Source organism: Cebus imitator, unplaced genomic scaffold (genome assembly GCF_001604975.1).
Source record: "Cebus imitator isolate Cc_AM_T3 unplaced genomic scaffold, Cebus_imitator-1.0 Scaffold105, whole genome shotgun sequence".
NCBI lineage: Eukaryota > Metazoa > Chordata > Mammalia > Primates > Cebidae > Cebus > Cebus imitator.
Window position 1 is genome coordinate 5,017,132 of NW_016107420.1, and position 20,422 is coordinate 5,037,553.

At 36.2% G+C, this 20,422-nt stretch overlaps 1 protein-coding gene across 1 annotated transcript in view; it reads left to right on the forward strand.

Annotated features, from left to right (window-relative positions):
- SCLT1 (sodium channel and clathrin linker 1) overlaps positions 1-20,422 on the forward strand; it is a 231,598-nt gene that overhangs the window by 44,266 nt on the left and 166,910 nt on the right. The window contains exons 3-5 of the mRNA XM_017537647.2: positions 15,391-15,449; positions 15,978-16,050; positions 20,349-20,404. Coding sequence (XP_017393136.1) covers positions 15,391-15,449; positions 15,978-16,050; positions 20,349-20,404 — 188 coding nt within the window. The remainder of the gene's footprint in view (positions 1-15,390; positions 15,450-15,977; positions 16,051-20,348; positions 20,405-20,422) is intronic.

Here is a 20,422-nt window from a genome sequence, read left to right on the forward strand (position 1 = left end):
GATGTGGAAGGCATGATTGTTCCAGCAGGTATGTGGATCAATGCAGGGACACAAGAAACATGAAAAAGGGAGGAAATATGGCACCACCAAAGGAACATAGTCTTTAGTAAAAGAACTCAATGAAAAGGAAACTAATGAATTTCCAGAAGTGGAATTCAATGTAATGATATTAAGGTAACTCAATGAAGTAAAAGATAATACAGTAGATAATTCAATGAAATTTACAATATGAATGAGAAATTTAAAGACACAGAAATAACTAAAATGAATAAAACATTTTTCTCAGCTGCAGAATTTGATGAATGAAATGAGAAGTACAGTACGGGCCTTCGAGAAGAAACTTGATCAAGCAGAGTAAAGAATTTCTGAACTTGAAGACAGGTTGTTTGAAATTACCTCTTCTATGGGAAAATAATAGAAAGCCTACAGTACTTATGGAGCACCATTAGGCAAACAAATATTCATGTTATGAGCTTTCCAGAAGAAGAAGAGAAGGGAAAAGCAGAGAAAACCTGTTAATGAAATAATAGCTGAAAACTACCCAAGGCTATGGAGAGATACGGACATCTGGATCCAGGAAGTTCAAACATCCCCAAAGAGACTTAACCCAAACAGATCCTCCTGTGGTATATTACAGACAAATTTTCAAAAGTCAAAGACAAAGAGAAAATTCTAAAGATAGCCAGAGGTAAGCAGAAAGTCACATAAAAAGGAATCCCTAATTAGACTAACAGCATTTCTCTGAAGAAACTTTAAATAAAAAACGAAACAGGCCAGGCACAGTGGCTCACACCTGTAATCTCAGCACTTTGGGAGACTGAGGTGGGTGCATCACAAGGTCAGGAGTTCAAGACCAGCCTGACCAATATGGTGAAACCCCATTTCTACCAAAAATACAAAAATTAACTGGGCATAGTGGCATGTGCCTGTAGTCCCAGCTACTTGGAGGCTGAGGTCAGGTTACCTAAAAAGGTGAAGAGGCTATGGCCAGACTGCCTGTCTAGATTCCTCCTCAAAGGGCATCTCTGAAAGAAAGGCAGCAGCCCCAGTCAGAGGCTTATAGATAAAATTTTCATCACCCTGGGGCAGAGTGCCAAAGAAGGGCATTACATAATGGTAAAGTGATCAATGCAATGAGAAGAGCTAACTATCTTAAATATATAAGCATCCAATATAGGAGCACCTCAATTCATAAAACAAATTCTTAGAGACCTGCAAAGGGACTTAGACTCCCACACAATAATAGTGGGAGACTTTAACACCCACTGTCAATATTAGATCAGCAACATAGAAAATTAACAAGGATATCCATCCAGGACTTGAACTCAGCTCTGGACCAAGCAGACCTAATGGACATCTACAGAGCTCTACACTTCAAATCAACAGAATATACATTCTTCTCAACACCACATAGTACTTATTCAAAAATTGACCACATAATTGGAAGTAAAACACTCCTCAGCAAATGCAAAAGAATGGAAATCATAACAAAGTCTCTCAGTCCACAGTGCAATCAAATTAGAACTCACGATTATGAAATTCACTCAAAACCACACAACTACATGGAAATTGAACAACCTGCTCCTGAATGAATACTGGGTAAATAACAAAATTATGGCAGAAATAAAGAAGTTCTTTGATGCCAATGAGAATAGAGGAACAACATACCAGAATCTCTGGGACACAACTAAAGCAATGGTAAGTGGCAAATTTATAGCACTAAATGCCCACATTAGAAAGTGGGAAAGATCTAAAATTGACACCCCAGCATCACAATTAAAAGAACTAGAAAAACAAGGGCAAACAAATTCAAAAGATAGCAGAAGGCAAAAAATAACTAAGATCAGAGCACAACTGAAGGAGATAGAGACACGAAAAACCCTTCAAAACAATCAGTGAATCCAGGAGCTGTTTTTTAAAAAGATTACAAAATAGACTGCTAGCCCAGCTAATAAGGAAGAAAAGAGAGAAGAATCAAACACAATAAAAAATGATAAAGGGGATATCACCAGTGATCCCACAGAAATACAAACTACCATCAGATAAGACTATAAACACTTTTATCCAAATAAATGAGAAAATATAGAATAAATGGGTAAATTCCTGAACATATATACCCTCCCAAGACTAAACTAGGAAAAAGTCAAATCCCTGAGTAGACCAATAACAAGTTCTGAAATTGAGGAAATAAATAGCCTACCAACTAAAAAGCCCGAAACCAGAAAGATTCACAGCCGAATTCTACCAGAGGTACAAAAAAGAGCTGGTTTCATTCCTACTGAAACTATTCTAAGCAATAGAAAAAGAGGGACTCCTCCCTAACTCAGTGAGGCCAGCATTATCCTGAATCCAAAACTTAGCAGAGACACACACACACAAAAATTTTTAGGCCAATATCCTTGATAAACATTAATGCAAAAATCCTCAATAAAATATTGGCAAACTGAATCCATCAGCACAGCAAAAAGCTTATCCACCACAACCAAGCCAGCTTCTTCCCTGTGACACAAGGCTGGTTCAACATATGCAAATTAATAAACATATTCCATCAAATAAACAGTCAGTGACAACCACATGATTATCTCAATAGATGCAGAAAAGGTCTTTGATAAAATTCAACACTGCTTTATACTTAAAAACTCTCAATAAACTAGGTATTGATGAAATATATCTCAAAATAATAGCTATTTATGACAACCCCATAGCCAATATCCTACTGAATGGCCAAAAGTTGGTAACATTTCCTGGAAAATATGTACACGGCAAGGATGCTCTTGCTCACCAGTCCTATTCAACATCGTATTGGAAGTTCTGGCCAAAGCAGTTAGGTGAGATAGAAGAGAGAGAGAGAGAGAGAGAGAGAGAGAGAGAGAGAGAGAGAGAGGAGAATGAATTCAAATAGGAAGAGAGGAAGTCAAATTGTCTGTTTGCAGAGACATGATTATGTATTTAGAAAATCCCATCGTCTCAGCCTGAAAACTCCTTAAGCTGTTAAGCAAATTCAGCAACTTCTTAGGATATAAAATCAATGTGCAAAAATCACAAGCATTGCTACACACCAGTAATAGACAAGTAGACAGCCAAAACATGAGTGAACTCCCATTCACAATTGCTACAAAGAGAATAAAATACCTAAGGAATAAAACTTACAAGAGACATGAAGGATCTCTTCAAGGAGAACTACAACCACTGCTCAAAAGGACACAAACAAATGGAAAAACATTCCATGCTCATGAAAAGGAAGAATCAGTATCGTGAAAATGGCTGTACTACACAAAGTAATTTATAGATTCACTGATATTCCCATCAAGCTGCCATTGACTTTCTTCACAGAACTAGAAAAAAAATTCTGTGAATTTCATATGGAACCAAAAAAGAGCCCATATAGCCAAGACAATCCTAAGCAAAAAGACTGGAGGCATCGTGCTACCTCACGTCAAAACTATACTACAATGCCCCAGTTATCAAAACAGCATGAGACTGATACCAAACAGATATGTAGACCAATGGAACACAACAGACACCTCAGAAATAGCAGTGCACATCTACAACCATCTGATCTTCAATAAACCTGATAAAAACAAGCAATGGGGAATGAATTACCTATTTAATAAATGGTGCTGGGGAAACTGGCTAGCCACAAGCAGAAAACAGAAACTGGATCCGCTTTTTATACCTTATGCAAAAATTATCTCGAGATGGATCAAAGACTTAAATGTAAAAGCAAAAACCAAAAAGCCCCCAGTGGAAAACCTAGCCATTACCATTCAGGACGTAGGAATGGGCAAAGACTTCATTACTATAACACCAAAAACAATTGCAACAAAAGCCAAAATTGACAAATGAGATCCAATTAAACTAAAGAGCTTCCACACAGCCAAAGAAACTATCATCAGAGTGAACAGGCAACCTACAGAATGGAGAAAATTTTTGCAAGCTACCCATCTGACAAAGTTCTAACATCTGGAATCTACAAGGAACTTTAACAAATTTATAAGAAAAAAACAACCACATCAAAAAGTGGGCAAAGGGTATGAACAGACACTTCTCAAAAGAAGACATGTGGACAACAAACATGAAAAAAGGCTCATTATCACTGTTCATTAGATAAATACAAATCAAAACCTAATGAGATACCATCTCACATCAGTTAGGAAACATTTAAGTCAGGAAACAACAGATGCTGGCAAGGTTGCAGAGAAATAGGAATGCTTTTACACTGCCGGTGGGAGTGTAAATTAGTTTAACCGTTGTGGAAGACAGTGTGGTGATTCCTCAAGGATCTAGAACCAGAAATTCCACTTGACTCAGCAATTCCATTACTTAATACCCAAAGCAATATGAATCATTCTACTATAAAGACACATGTACACGTATGTTCATTGCAGCACTATATACAGAAGCAAAGACTTGGAACCAACCCAAATGCTCATCAGTGATAGGCTGGATAAAGAAAATGTGGCACATATACCCCATGGAATACTATGCAGCCATATAAAAGAATGAATTCTTGTCCTTTGCAGGGACATGAAGCTGGAACCCATCATCCTCAGCAAACTAACACAGGAACGGAAAAGCAAACACGACATGTTCTCACTCATAAGGGGGAGTTGAACAATGAGAACACATGGACACAGGGAGAGAAACATCACACACTAGGGCCTGTCGCAGGGTTGCAGATAAGGGGAGGGAGAGCACTAGGACCAATACCTAACATATGCAGGATTAAAACCTAGATGACAAGTCGATAGGTACAGCAAAACCACCATGGCACATGTATACCTATGTAACAAACCTGCACATTCTGCACATATATTTCAGAACTTAAAATTTAAAAATTGCCATCTGCAAATAAAAAAAAAAATAGTGCTGGAAAAACTGGATATCCATTTGCAAAAAGTAAAACACCCCTGTCTCTAGCATACACAAAAAAAAAAAAAAAATGAAAAAAAAAAAAAAAAAAAAAAAAAAAAAGTAATGCCCAACACTATGAAACTGGTGGACAAAAACATAAATGTTTCAGGAAATTTTCCTTGGCAAAGATTTTATGGAGAAGACCTCAAAGGCACAAGCAAGAAAAACAAAAATAGACAAATGGGATTATATTAGTCTTAAAAGCTTATGTATCATAGAGGAAACAATCAACAGAATGAAGAGAAATCCTGCAAAATGGGAGAAAGTATTTGAAAACTATACATCTGACAAGAGATAAATATCAGAATATACAAGGAACTCAATTCAACCATTGAAAGATAAATCCAATTAAAAAGTGAGCAAAGTAGGTGAAAAAAGACATACAACTGACCAACAAGTATATGAAGAAATGCTAAACATAAGTAATCATTAGAGAAATGCAAATCAAAACTGCAATGAGATATCTCACCCCAGTTTGAATGGCTTTTATCCTAAAGACAAGCAATAATGGATGCTGGTGAGGTTGTGGAGAAAGGGGAACCCTCATACACTGTTGGTAGAAATGTACATTAGTTTAGCCACTGTGGAGAACAGTATGGAAGTTCCTTTGAAAACTAAAAATAGAACTATTATGTTTTCAAAATGTATATGAAGAAGGAGAAGAGCTAAGACAATCTTGCAGAATAACTACTCTGAGAAACAGATACTACCAGATCTTAATATTTACTGTAAAGCTATAATAATTTGGTTAGTATGATATTGGGCAAGGAAACAAGCAAGTTAAAAAGAATAAAGTTTGGAAATAACTCTACACATACTAGGCTTTCATATAGAATAAAGAAAAATGAATTTTGATCTCTACCCAAACTACTCTTATATGTCACTTCTGAATTGATTGCAAATCTACGTGGTAAGGTAAAATAAAGCTTTTATAATAAAACTTGAGGGAACAAGTTTATGAACTTATAGTAGACAAGATGGCTTAAACAGGACAAACTGGGCCACTTAAAAATGAAAGAATTTATGTTTTAAGACACAATTAAGAAAGTAAAAAGGTGGTAAAGGAACAAGGTGGTCGAATAGACACAACTGTGGTACACAACACCCAGCAAGAGAGACCCAGAAATCAAGAGATCTCCTAGCCCCAACCAAGGCACCAGGTACATTTCAACCAGTTTGGCGGGACAGCGAGCAAAGCCCTGGCAGAGCAGACCGAGGTAGGGAGGGGTGCTGCTTCACCCGGAAAGTGCATCTGACCAATGAGTCAGAGGCTCCCCCTCCAGCACCCCAGTCCAGATACAGTGCTTCCCCCAAAGCCTCAGCAATACACAAAACAGGGGATCTTTGTCAGTTGAGCGCCAGGAATTATAAGCACAGAGATGAATAATCCAGGACACCATTTAATTTAATAATTTTTGCACTGTTTAATAATTGTTGCACAGATCTAAGCAAACACATAAGTCCATAAGCCAGCCAGGAGAGCCTGCGAACTGAGCTATTGCTCCCTCCTCCTGCCTGGAGAGAGAGGGAGCTGAAAGCGGCAAGACAGACAGTGTGGCCGGGTCAGTCTCTGTCCCCTACAAACTCCAGAGGGCTGAAGCACTAACTTTGGTGGGTTGCACAGTCAGTGCCTCAGTCTGAGCTGAACACTGAATGATCCAGCTCCGTGGAGGAAAGGCTAACCCACCATTAAAGAGGCGGGACTAGGCTTGATGTTTTAACCAAAAACACAGGAAGCCTACCTAGCAACCGAGTGGTGTTCTTGACCACCCAGCAGTGCCTCCAGGTCAGCAGAAGAGGCAGGCCTAACCTCCCAGTATAAACAAAAAAGACATAGGAAGCCTACTTAGTAACCTGAAGGAGTCATTGGAAACCCGGTAGCACCTTCATAGACAGACAAGCGACCCCATCAAGCAGCTCCATGAGATCAGAGCCAGGTAAATCCACAAAGATGGGATGAAACAGCGTAAAAAAGATGAAACCATCAAAGATCAGAGCATCTCTTCTCCTTCAAGGGATCACAACTCCTCATCAACACAGGAATGCAACATGACTGAGAAAGAGTACGATGAATTGACAGAAACAGGCTTCAGAAGATGGGTAATAAACTTTTCTGAGCTAAAGGAACACGTCCTAACCCAATGCAAAGAAACTAAAAACCTTGAAAAAGTTTAGATGAAATGCTAACTAGTATAATCAGCTTAGAGAAGAACATAAAATACTTGATGGTGTTGAAAAACACAGCACAAGAACTACGTGAAGCAAACACAAGTTTTAATAGCCAAATCGATGGACCAGAAGAAAGGATATCAGAGATTGAAGATCAACTCAATGAAATAAAAAGAGAAGGGAAGACAAGAGAAAAAAGAGTGAAAAGAATTGAACAAAGCCTCCAAGATATATGGGATTATGTGGAGAGACCTAATCTATGCTTGATCAGTGTACCTGAGTGTGATGGGGAGAATGAACCCAAGCTGGAAAACATGCTCCAAGATATTATCCAGCGGAATGTCACCAGCCTAGCAAGGCAGTCCAATGTTCAAATTCAAGAAATGCAGAAAACTCCACAAAAATATTATTCAAGAAGAGCAAACACAAGGCACATAATCAGATTTACCAGGGTTGAAATGAAGGAAAAAATGATAAGGGCAGCCAGAGAGAAAGGTCAGGTCACCCACAGAGGGAAGCCAATCAGACTCACAGCAGATCTCTCCACAGAAACCGTACAAGCCAGAAGAGAGTAGGGGCCAGTATTCAACATCCTTAAAGGAAACTTTCAACTCAGAATTTCATATGCAGCCAAACTAAGCTTCATAAGTGAAAGAGAAATAATATCCTTTATGGACAAGCAGTTACTGAGAGATTTCGTCACCACCAGACCTGCCTTACAACAGCTCCTGAAAAAAACACTAAACACGGAAAGGAACAAGTACTAGCCACTGCAAAAGCACACCAAATGGCAAAGACCAAAAATACAATGAAGAAAATGAGTCAGCTAATGGGCAAGAAAACCTGCCAGGAACAAAATGGCAGGATCAAATTCAAAAATAACAATATGAACATTGAATGTAAATGGCCTAAACACCCCAATCAAAAGACACAGACTGGCAAACTGGATAAAAAGTCAAGACCCATCGGTGTGCTGTATTCAGGAAACCCATCATGTCCAAAGTCACACACATAGACTCAAAATAATGGGATGGAAGAAGATTTACCAGGCAAATGGAGAATAAAAAAAGCAAGGGTTGCAATCCTACTCTCCTAGTCTCTGATAAAACAGACTTCAAATTAACAAAGATCAAAAGAGACAAAGAACAGCATTACATAATGGTAAAAGGATCAGTCCAACAAGAAGAACTAACTATCCTAAATACCCACCCAACACAGGAGCACCCAAATAGATAAAGCAAGTTCTTATTGACCTACAAGGAGAGTTAGACTCCCACACAATAATAGTGAGAGACTTCAACACTCCACTCTCAGTATTAGACAGAACGAGACAGAAAATTAACAAGGACATCAGGACTTGAATGCAGAGCTGGACTAAGTGGACCTAATAGATATATACAGAATGGTGCACCCCAAATCCACAGAATATACATTCTTCTCAGCGCCACATAGCACTTATTCTAAAAATGACCACATAATTGAAGCAAAACACTCCTCAGCAAATGCAAAAGAATGGAAATCATAATAGTCTCAACTCAGTATTAAGAAACTCACTCAAATTTGCACAACTACTTGGAAACTGAACAACTTGTTTCTGAGTGTTGACTGGATAAACAATGAAATGAAGGCAGAAATAAAGATGTTCTTTGAAACCAATCAGAATGAAAACACAACTTACCAGAATCTGTGGGACACTATTAAAGCAGTGTGAAGAGGGAAATTTATAACAATAAATGCCCACCAGAGAAGCAAGGAAAGATCTAAAATCGACACCCTATCATCAAAATTGAAAGAGCTAGAGGAGCAAGATCAAAAAAACTCAAAAACTAGCAGAAAACAAGAAATAACTAACATCAGAGCAGAAATGAAGGAGATAGAGACACAAAAATCCCTTCAAAAAATCAATAAATCCAGGAGCTGGTTTTTGAAAGATCAACAAAATAGACCACTAGCCAGACTAATAAAAAAGAAAAGAAGAATCAAATAGATGCAATAAAAAATGATAAAGGGGATATCACCACCGATCCCACTGAAATACAAACTACCATCAGAGATTACTACAAACAGCTCTATGCACATAAACCAGTAAACCTGAAAGAAATGGATAAATTCCTGGACATTCGCACTCTACCAAGACTAAATGAGGAAAAAGTTGAAACCCTGAATAGACCAATAATAAGGGCCGAAGTTGAGACAGCAATCAATAGCCTACCAAGCAAAAAATGTCCAGGTCCAGACGGGTTCACAGCCAAATTCTACCAGATGTACAAAGAGGAGCTGATTCCATTCCTTCTGAAACTATACCAAACAATACAAAAAGAGGGAATCCTCCCTAACTCATTCTATGAAACCAACATCATCCTGATACCAAAACCAGGCAGAGACTCAACTGAAAAAGAAAACTTCAGGCCAATATTCATGATGAACATTGATGCAAAAATCTTCAATAAAATACTGGCAAACTGGATGCAGCAGCACATCAAAAAGATTATTCATCATGAACAAGTAGGCTTCATCCCAGGGATGCAAGGCTGGTTCAACATATGCAAGTCCATAAATGTAATCCATCACATAAATAGAACCAAAGACAAAAACCATATGATTATCTCAATAGATGCAGAGAAGGCCTTTGACAAAATTTAACAGCCCTTTATGCTAAAATCTCTCAAACTAGATATCAATGGAACATAAAATAATAAGAGCTATGTATGACAAACCTACAGCCAATATCATACTGAACGGGCAAAGGCTGGAAGCATTCCCTTTGAAATCAGGCACTAGACAAGGATGCCTTCTCTCACCACTTGTATTCAATATAGTATTGGAAGTTCTAGCCAAAGAAGTTGGGCAAGAAAAAGAAATAAAGTGTATTCAGTTAGGAAAGGAGGAAGTCAAACTGTCTGTATTTGCAGATGACATGATTTTATATTTAGAAGACCCCATCATCTCAGCCCAAAATCTTCTCAAACTGATAAGCAACTTCAGCAAAATCTCAGGATACAAAATCAATGTTCAGAAATCACAAGCATTCCTATACCAATAACAGACAAACAGCCAAATCAAGAGTTGAACTCCCATTCAGTTGCTACAAAGAGAATAAAATACCTAGGAATACAACTAACAAAGGATGTAAAGGACCTCTTCAAGGAGAACTACAATCTACTGCTCAAGGAAATAAGAGAGGACACAAACAGATGGAAAAACATTCCATGCTCATGGTTAGGAAGAATTAATATTGTGAAAATGGCCGTACTGCCTAAAGTAATTTATACATTCAATGCTATCCCCATCAAGCTGCCAATGACCTTCACAGAACTGGAAAAACCCATTTTAAACTTCATATGGAACCACAAGAGAGCCTAGATAGACAAGACAATCCTAAGCAAAAAAACCAAAGCCAGAGGCATCACACTGCCAGACTTCAAACTATACTACAAGGCAACACTAATCAAAACAGCATGGTACTGGTACCAAAACAGAGACATAGACCAATGGAACAGAACAGAGTCCTCAGAAGCAACACCACACATCTACAACAATCTGATCTTGGACAAACCTGACAAAAACAAGAATGGGGAAAAGACTCCATGTTTAATAAATGATGTTGGGAAAACTGGTAGCATGTACAGAAACCAGAAACTGGACCCCTTCCTGTCACCTTACGCTAAAATTAACTCCAGATGGATTAAAGATTTAAACACAAAACCTAACACCATAAAAACTCTAAGAAAATGCAGGCAAAACCATCCAGGACATAGGCATAGGCAAGGACTTCATGACTAAAGCACCAAAAGCAATGACACAAAACCAAGATAGGCAAATAGGACCTAATTAAAATTAAAAGCTTCTGTACAGCAAAAGAAACAGGGCCGGGCGCGGTGGCTCAAGCCTGTAATCCCAGCACTTTGGGAGGCTGAGGCGGGTGGAGCACGAGGTCAAGAGATCGAGACCATCCTGGTCAACATGGCGAAACCCCGTCTCTACTAAAAATACAAAAAATTAGCTGGGCATGGTGGCACGTGCCTGTAATCCCAGCTACTCAGGAGGCTGAGGCAGGAGAATTGCCTGAACCCAGGAAGCGGAGGTTGCGGTGAGCCGAGATCACGCCATTGCACTCCAGCCTGGGTAACAAGAGCGAAACTCCGTCTCAAAAAAAAAAAAAAAAAAAAAAAAAAAAAAAAAAAAAAGAAAAAGAAAAAAAAAGAAACAATCATTTTAGTGAACCAGCAACCAACAGAATGGGAAAAACTTTTTGCAATCCACTCATCTGACCAAGAGCTAATATCCAGAATCTACAATGAACTAAAACAGATATACAAGAAAAAAACAACCTCATTCAAAAGTGGGCAAAGGGTATGAACAGGTGCTTTTCAAAAGAAGACATATATGAGGCCAACAAACATGACCAGTTCATCTTGACTGGTCATTAGAGAAATGCAAATCAAAACCACATTGAGGTATCATCTCACGCCAGTTAGAATGGCAATCATTAAAAAATCAGGAGACAGATGCTGGAGAGGATGTAGAGAAATAGGAATGCTTTTACACTGTTGGTGGGAATATAAATTAGTTCAACCATTGTGGAAGACAGTGTGGCGATTTCTCAAGGATCTAGAAATAGAAATTCCATTTGACCCAGCAATCCCATTACTGGGTATATGCCCAAAGGACTATAAATTCTTCTATTATAAAGATACATGCACACATATGTTCATTGCAGCCCTGTGTACATTAGCAAAGACCCAGAACCAACCCAAATGTCCATCAATGATAGACTGGACAAAGAAAATGTGGCACATATACACCATGGAATACTATTGCAGCCATAAAAAACAATGATTTCATGTCCTTTATAGGGACTTGGATGAATCCGGAAACCATCATTCTCGGCAAACTGACATAAGAACAGGAAACCAAATACTTCATGTTCTCACTCATAGGCGGGTGCTGAACAATGAGAACACGTGGACTCAGGGAGAGGAGCATCACTCACTGGAGATAGTTGTGGGGGCGGCTAGCGGAGGGACAGCCTGAGGGGGAGCATGGGGAGAGATAACATGGGGAGAAATGCCAGATATAGATGAAGGGGGAATAGAGGCAGCAAAACACCTGGTTATATATGCACCTATGCAACAACCCTGCATGACCTGCACATGTACCCCAGAACCTAAAGTAAAATTAAAAAAAAAAAAAAGAAAAGAAAAAAAGTAAAAAGGCCAGCTATGGAATGGGGGAACATATTTGTAATCTTGCATAACCCTAGAATGTATGAAGAATGTCATCAAATTAATAACTGTTTCCATTAGGAAGCAAGTCAAAGATCTGAACTATCACTTCACAAAAGAGGGTATTTAAAATGTTTAATAACTGTAGAAAAGAGTGTTCAACTTCGTTAATTATCAGATAAATGGAAATTCAAACCGCAAGGAGATACTACTACATCCACTCTCTAGAGTGAAAGGCATAATTCCAAGTGTTGACAAAGATGTAGAACAGGTCTCATATACTGACTGTGGGAGAGTAAATTGTTAAGATCACTTCAGAAAATTGTTTGACATTTTCTTGTAGATCTGACTGATACAGACCTTATGAGTCATCATTTCTACCTGTAGGTATACCCATCGGAAATGCATGTACCAAAAAGACCTTTTCAAGAATGTTTGTAGCAGCACTATTCATAATAGCCAAGTAATGAACAACCCAAATACTTATTATTTAAATAGTAGAAGGCATAAATATATTGTGCCATATCTATAAAGTGAAATAGTATATCAATAAGAATGAACTAACCAAAATTACTTCCAGCAGTAAGAATAAATCTCACAAACCCAATGGTAAGCAAAAGAAGCCAGACATAAGAGAAAATATGCTATATCGTTATATTTCTTTAAATTTTTTAAACACAGGCAAAATGATTTCCTACTCATAGAAGTCAGGATTTGGGTTCCACATGGAACCTGGGGGTAGTGACTTAGGGGTTTGGGAGTTGTTGGTCATTTAAGTAGTTCTCACTTTTTGCAGTACCATGTTAACTAAAACTTGTGTGTATCAGAGCTTTGTCCCTACTTGGATTTGATATTTCCACAGAACTGTGTAAAATGAAGACATTTATACCAATATACAAAGTGAGGAGTACTTGTACTCTGTTGCTTGATTTGAGATCTGGTTACATGAATATATTCACTTTGTGAGAATTATTTAGCTCTATACTGACAATTTGTGTATCTTCTGTATGTAGGTAGTACTTGAATAAAAACAGTTTTGATTAACCTCCTTTCATCTCGTTTTCACCATTCTATGCCTCTTTCATGGTTTGTCTTTATTCTTATTATTGCTCCTGCTTATTTGCCTGTTTCTTCCTATAACTCTACAATCCATTCAGTGGATAAGGACTATGAATTGTTTGATCATCTTTGTATTATTTACTGTACCTACCATGGGCCCTTGCACATAGTAGATAAATGAGTATTTACAGAGTAAAGATGTCAAAAATTAATTAAGTGAAACTTTAGAAATCAGAGGCTTGAGTTATATTTTAAAATTACTCTTTTATATATGTGATCATGAATACTTTCTCCCTTCAAAAAGCCAGAATATTACAGATGCTTTTAGTGATCTCTTTGAACACCTTTCTTCTCTGTCTTATTTTCTTCTCTCCACCCCTAGAAATAACTTCTTTGTTTTTTATATCTATTTTGATACATATAAATTTAATTTTTACACTACTTATAGAATTCTGTTGTATCATTTTTTATTTATTCTGTTAAAAGACATTTTGTTAGCTATGTTTTACAGCAAAGGCTCCACTGGTACAACATGGTACCTCTTGCGTTTAAATGTTTCTCCATACTCCATAGATACTAAATGTCTGGTCATGTTACAAATGCTATACACCTACCTATAAATGCTTGAGTCTATTTCTGGGTTTGCTGTACTGTCTTTTAACTTTGCTTATGGTGTCTTTAGCTGTAAAGAAGTTTTAAATTTGAATGTTGTAAAATGCATCAGTCTTTCCATTTATAGGTTTTGTTTCTGGTGTCTTCCAGCTAACAAATGTAATTTCAGCAAACAAGCATGGCAGATGCTTCTTGGGGTATTTGTGAACAAAATAGACACAAATTTCTGCAATCGTGAAGTTAAGAAAGCATTGTCTAACTCAAGGTCAATAATGCATTTTCTTGCAATCACTGTTAAATTAAATTTTAACAATATTTGGATTTTTATCTATAATTTATTTTTCTATTTAGTGTGTGCTGGAATCTAATTTTGTTTTGTTAGCCAATGCTATTTGTTGGATAGCAGTACTTTGTCCATTCAATTATAATTCCTCTTCTTTTATATACCACTTGCCTATAAATGCTTGAATCTATTTCTGGGTTTGGTATACTGTTGTATTTGTTACTGTATCTATAGCATACTATTTAAATTGCTGTAGCATTGTGGTGTTTTGCTATGTAATAAGCCAAATTTTTCCCTCTTTCTTTGCTCTTTTCCTTTTTTTTTTTTTTTTTTTTTTTTTTTTTTTTTTTGGCAAGATTATTTTGGCTGATTTTGCACACTTACTCATTCATGGAACTTTAGGATTTATTTAAGATTAAGTGTTATAAATTATTCTATTGGAACTTCATTTTTCAGTGCAATGAAGTTGCAGTGAATTATAAAGAAATGACATACTCAAAATATTGACCGTTGCACACATACATGAATGTTATAGTACCATGTTTAGATTTCCTTTAATATCCTTTAGTAAAGCTTATTTTCTCAATAAGAAAAATTCTCAATTCTTCACTCCCAGATACTGTTTGTCATAGTTGTGCATAGGATTTTTTTCTATTACATTTTCTCATTATTGCTGGCATATAAAAAAGCTACTGAAATTTTTTTAAGTGTTCATCTTCTGTATGGTAACTTTTAGTGTATTTTCTTACTGGTTCTAATAATTGGTAGATTATACTGAATTTTTAGGTAAATGGCCAAATCGTTTATAAATAATAATAGCCTTGTATCTTGCTTTTCAACCTTTAAATTGTAATTGATATAGATTTCTGGCAGCTATTTTTATCAAATTAAGAAAAATTTCTCAAATTTCTAATTTGCTAGTGGTTTTTGTTATGCATGGGTGTTAAATTTAACAAATACATTTCAGTATCAATTGAGCTTGTTATTTTTTCTTTTTCTCTCATTTTGAATTACATAAATAGATTTTCTAAGGCTGTAAAAATTTAATTGCATTTAATGTTAAATCACTGTCAATTTTGTCTAGAATGATGTGAGAAAACATTTTAAGATGCACATTCTCTGTTATAGAAAGCTGTCTGCAAAGGAGAAGGAGGCGACAGATTTGAAAACCTAGCATTTGACCAAAGGTAAAGTATTACTAGAAAAATATCATTTTCTTAGTTATATTTAATTATCATTAAAACAATTATTTTAGTATCAGAAATGTTTGTTTATGCTGTTAAGTTTAAATGCTTTGTTCTTGAATTTACAAGAAAAAGTAAGTATTACAGGGTCTATAAAATTAGTTCTCAGTGAGGAACGATTTTACTCTTGTTTCCTCAGGAGATATTTGGCAAACATCTGGAAACATTTTTGCTTGTCACTACTGTGGAAAGTGAGGCTGCTGCTGCCATCTAATGGGTAGAGGCCAAGGATGCTATTAAACATCCTTCAATGCACAGACTAGCCACCCCACAACAAAGAATTTCTCATCCCAAAGTAGTAATTGTGCAAATAGTTAAAACTCCTGGTTTTGAAAAAAAAGGAAAAGTATTGATTGCATAGGTAAACTAAACATAAAATTTTTATGTGTAATTTATTTTACTTGTTACATATTTATTAAACTAGATGGAACAGAATATGCTATATCTTTATTGTCTTTTTTTTTTTTTTAGGTTTTTAGCTCCTCTTATTACTGAGTATGATAAGCATCTAGAAGAACTAAATGGGCAGCTGAAATATTATCAGGTATGAAATCATAGTTATGAGGCTTTTTAAATATTTTATTATGAAAATAAAAAGTAGCCAATGTAGGCAGATCAGGAGTTTGGGACCAGCCTGGCCAGCACAGTGAAACCCCATCTCTACTAAAAATACAAAAAATTAGCTGGGCCTGGTGATGTGTACCTATAATCCCAGCTACTTGGGAGGCTGAGGCAAGAGAATCACTTGAACCCAGGAGGCGGAGTTTGCAGCAAGCCAAGATTGTGCCACTGCACTCCAGCCTGGGTGATAGAGCAAGTCTCTGTCTCAAAAAACAAATTTTTTAATAATAAATAAAAAGTAAAATAGACTTCCTCTTTTTAAAAAGACATTGATGATGAAGACAATATTTGCTGTAACTAACCAATTGATGGTCCTCTGTAAGTGTGTGTGCATGTATATATGTGCATATGTTTAAAGATTCGATTCTAGCTGGATACAGTAGCTCATGCCTATAATCCCAGCACTTTGGGACGCTAAGGTGGGAAGATTATTTCAGCCTAGGAGCTTGAAACCAGCCTAGGTAACGTAGTGAGACCCTATCTCTTAAAAAAAAAAAAAGTTAGTTGGGTGTAGTAGTGTGCATCTGTGGTCCTAACTACCCAGAAGGCTGAAATGAGAGAATCACTTGAGCCTGGGAGGTTGAGGCTGCAGTGAGCTGTGGTGAAGCCACTGTACTCCAGCTTATTCAACAGAACTGGACCTTGCCTCAAAGAAAAAAGTCAAGATTCTCTTCAGTTTTGTCTTTTAATTCAGTATTTCCTTGCTCTTGCTATCTTGGTTGAAATATTTCTTAGATGCTTAATATCTTAATCTCATTATTTGCTTACATCTCTCTCTCTTTTTTTTAACATAAAACTGCCTCTCATCCTTTTAGACCTTCCTTCTTACCTCATTCTATCTGCATGTCCCATTACTTGCAGAATGGATTATCATTTTGGGTCTCGGGGCTGCTTAAACTAGGATGTGTAGTAGGCTTATGGAGAACTAGAATAATAGCACAAAATTGTTTAGGGTACAATTTGAGTTTCAGTCAGCCACATGTTTAGAGTATACCTAATATTTATAATGTGTTTCTTTGATCTGAAAATGTCTTTAACATTTTTCCCTAAAATTTTGACCTTTCTGATACTGGGATAACAATATAATAGAAGTATTTCTTAAATAGAACTTATATGTCTCAAGGTAAGCCTATCAGGAGACAGTGACCTCTCTTCATTAGAGCTTGAATATACTCATGATTATATTTGATTTAGATTCCAATTCCTGGGTGAATATGGTTGTGGCAAGGGTAGCAGGGTTGGCTTTCATTATTGCAAATGAGAGTATAATGACTTTATATTAAAGCAACCCAGCCAGGTGTCGTGGCTCACATCTGTAATCCCAGCACTTTGGGGGGCCAAGGCACACAGAATGGTTGAGATCAAGAGTTCCAAGACAAGCCTGGTCAACATAGTGAAACCCTGTCTCTACTAAAAATACAAAAATTAGCCAGGTATGATGGCACACAACTGTAATCCCAGCTACTTGGGAGGCTGAGGCAGGAGAATCACTTGAACCCAGGAGGTGGAGGCTGCATTAAGCCAAGATCATGCCACTGCACTACAGCCTGGGCAAGAGACTCTGTCTCAATAAATAAATAAAATATATTAAAGCAACCCCCAAGACTGATTTTCTCAGAATGGGGCTGTGTGTGTGGCAGACACTAAGAACTTTCTCCCTTACTTCCTTTTCTTTTTATGCATGGGCATGAAGGGATCGTACTGTATACTTTCAAGTGTAGCACATAGTAGGCCCTTAAATATTTAATGAATGACCAAATGCCAGGGCTTATGGGAATAAGATGATTAGAGCTAGCTTAACAATCCCTTATTTATCAATTAATGCATTGATATGTAGTTTTACTAAAAGAACACATAATACATAATACTTCCAATTTATAAAAATAAAGTTAGGTTCTTTTACTGCATTTGGAATTATGTAGGCTTTCATTTCCACGGTTATTTTTCAAATACATAAAAAGTTGTCTTATAGACTCAAATTTCAAATAAAAGCATTCCATTAAACTTATAGTGTCTGTTTTACCATAAAGTCTTTTGCTGGTCTTTACTGTGTATTTTTTAGCCTGTAGACATTTAAATTTATGACAAGCACAGTAATGTCTTTAAATCTTTCTAGTTGACAATTAAAGAGCAACAGAAAGCTCTCTTTTGCACAAATGATATTTTGCTTTTATTTTTAGGACTAGTGAATCTAAAGTTTCTGCTGAATTTACTCTCTCTAAATTCCTATATTATATTATATTATATACTTTGGTTGTTATAACATAGAATAGCTAATTATCTTGAAATTAGATTCTTTTAAATTTTTATAATCTGATTCATGTATTTCTTTAATCAGCCATTTTACTAAGATGTTTAACTTTGTGTTTCGATTTGGCATTCTTTACCACCAAAGGGTGACCACTGAACTAATTATGAGAAAAATAAACTATGCTAGAAAGCCAAAGAGTCTATGATGATAAAAATAATTGCTCCTTTTTTTAAAGAAAAAAATGTTGACAGCTAAGAATTGTTGCTTAGAGAGATGTGATTGATTAGGAGGACTAGTTCTTATGACTTTCTGACCTAGTCAAAAAATAGTATATCTCCAAAGCAGGAAAAGTAGCAGTCTAATTCTCTATATGGAAGATTTTCTGCCAGAAAAATGTAAATAGTAGGGAAGAATTTGATGATGTGAGAAATACTATATGGATTTCACTTCCTTCCAAATATAAATATTTTGAAATATTTTACATAAGAAATTTCTAGTGTGAATATTATGATCCATCTTTAGTCTTAGCTAGTGAATATATATCTTACATAATTATTTAGGAGTAATAAATACTCTTTAAGGTTTTGCAACTTTTAAAGATCAATTTATTGACTGCAGTGAGCTGCAATCATGCTCTCACCTTCTAGCTTAGGAAACAGTGAGACCCCCATCTCAGGAAAAAAACAAAAAAGATCAATTCCTTTAAAAATTATAAAATTAATATAATTGCTACAATAAATCCAAACCTCTTGCCATGGCATTTTCAAAACCCTGTACCTCTCTTTCCAATTTTATCTCTCACTATATCACTCCATATATGGTCAGCGCTTAATTATGTGGTAGTGAATTAATTCATGTTGGTTTATTTGTGTGTGTTTCAGGCATAATGGAGACCTTGGAAAATTCACCTTTCAAACCAAATTTATAGTTAGAATTTGCTATTGCTGATCTCCTAGACCAAGCTGCCTTGATCTTCTCTGGTTGAAAGGGAGAGAAAAAGGCTTGGAGAACTGCCTGTTCCACCCATTCCTTGAAAGGTGTACTCTAGGATTAGCTTCTCTCCATTAGCCTAGGAAGCACAATCAAGACTAATACACAATCATAAATTGATTACGGTTTTAAGTGAGATTTTTGCATCCTTTTACATGTAAATTCAGGGTTCGTTTTTTTTTTTCCTGCTCTACACTTGCTCATTCAGACTTACTAAGAGTTGACTACTTATTTTCTGCTATTTTGTTTTTACTCATATTTTCACCTACTTTAAATTCTCGTCCTTTTCTTTTCAAATCCTAACATCTTTTACTGCTTCAGAGAGCATTAGTCAGACCTTCATTTAATTCCCTTTCTAGTGTACATTTTATTCTTCCTTGTATTTTAGTTAGGGTTGTTTTGGTTTTTTTTCCATCCTTCCTACTATTTTTCAGTGAGCCTGTCTGTTTACCTTAGCAGCTTTGTATGGTACAGAGAGTTTAGATAGTTAATGAAGGTGGTGAATCAGAGACTGAATTAATGACTCCTAAAAAAGACCTCCATTTTCTTCTTTATTGTTAGCATTTTACCTTTCGGAATACTAGAAAAATATGTATGCTTATATGGACTTCACCTAAACTGAGGTGAGGTAACTAAGATATACATTCAAGATAAAGGAACCATCTGGTATTTGTTATAGTGATATACTGAGGAATATCTTTCATTTGTTTTTCACAGCTACAGATCATAGGAATTACATTTATAAATATTTCTCACTATGTTACATAAAATATTTCTATTTTATTTTCTATTTAAAATAAGTGTTTTATTGTGTTCTGTGTGTTAACTGTCCATATTAATTATCCCTTGTTAGAAATAAAGAATAAGTCTTTCTTATCTGTAGACTAGTGTCAGAATCTGATTGCTTACATGAGTGGTCTACTTAATGGGGATCTAATTGTCTGGAAAATGTATTGCCACACCATATTTTATTCTTTCAGAAACAGGTGGGTGAGATGAAACTACAACTTGAAAATGTCATCAAGGAAAATGAAAGGTAAATCAATTAACTATT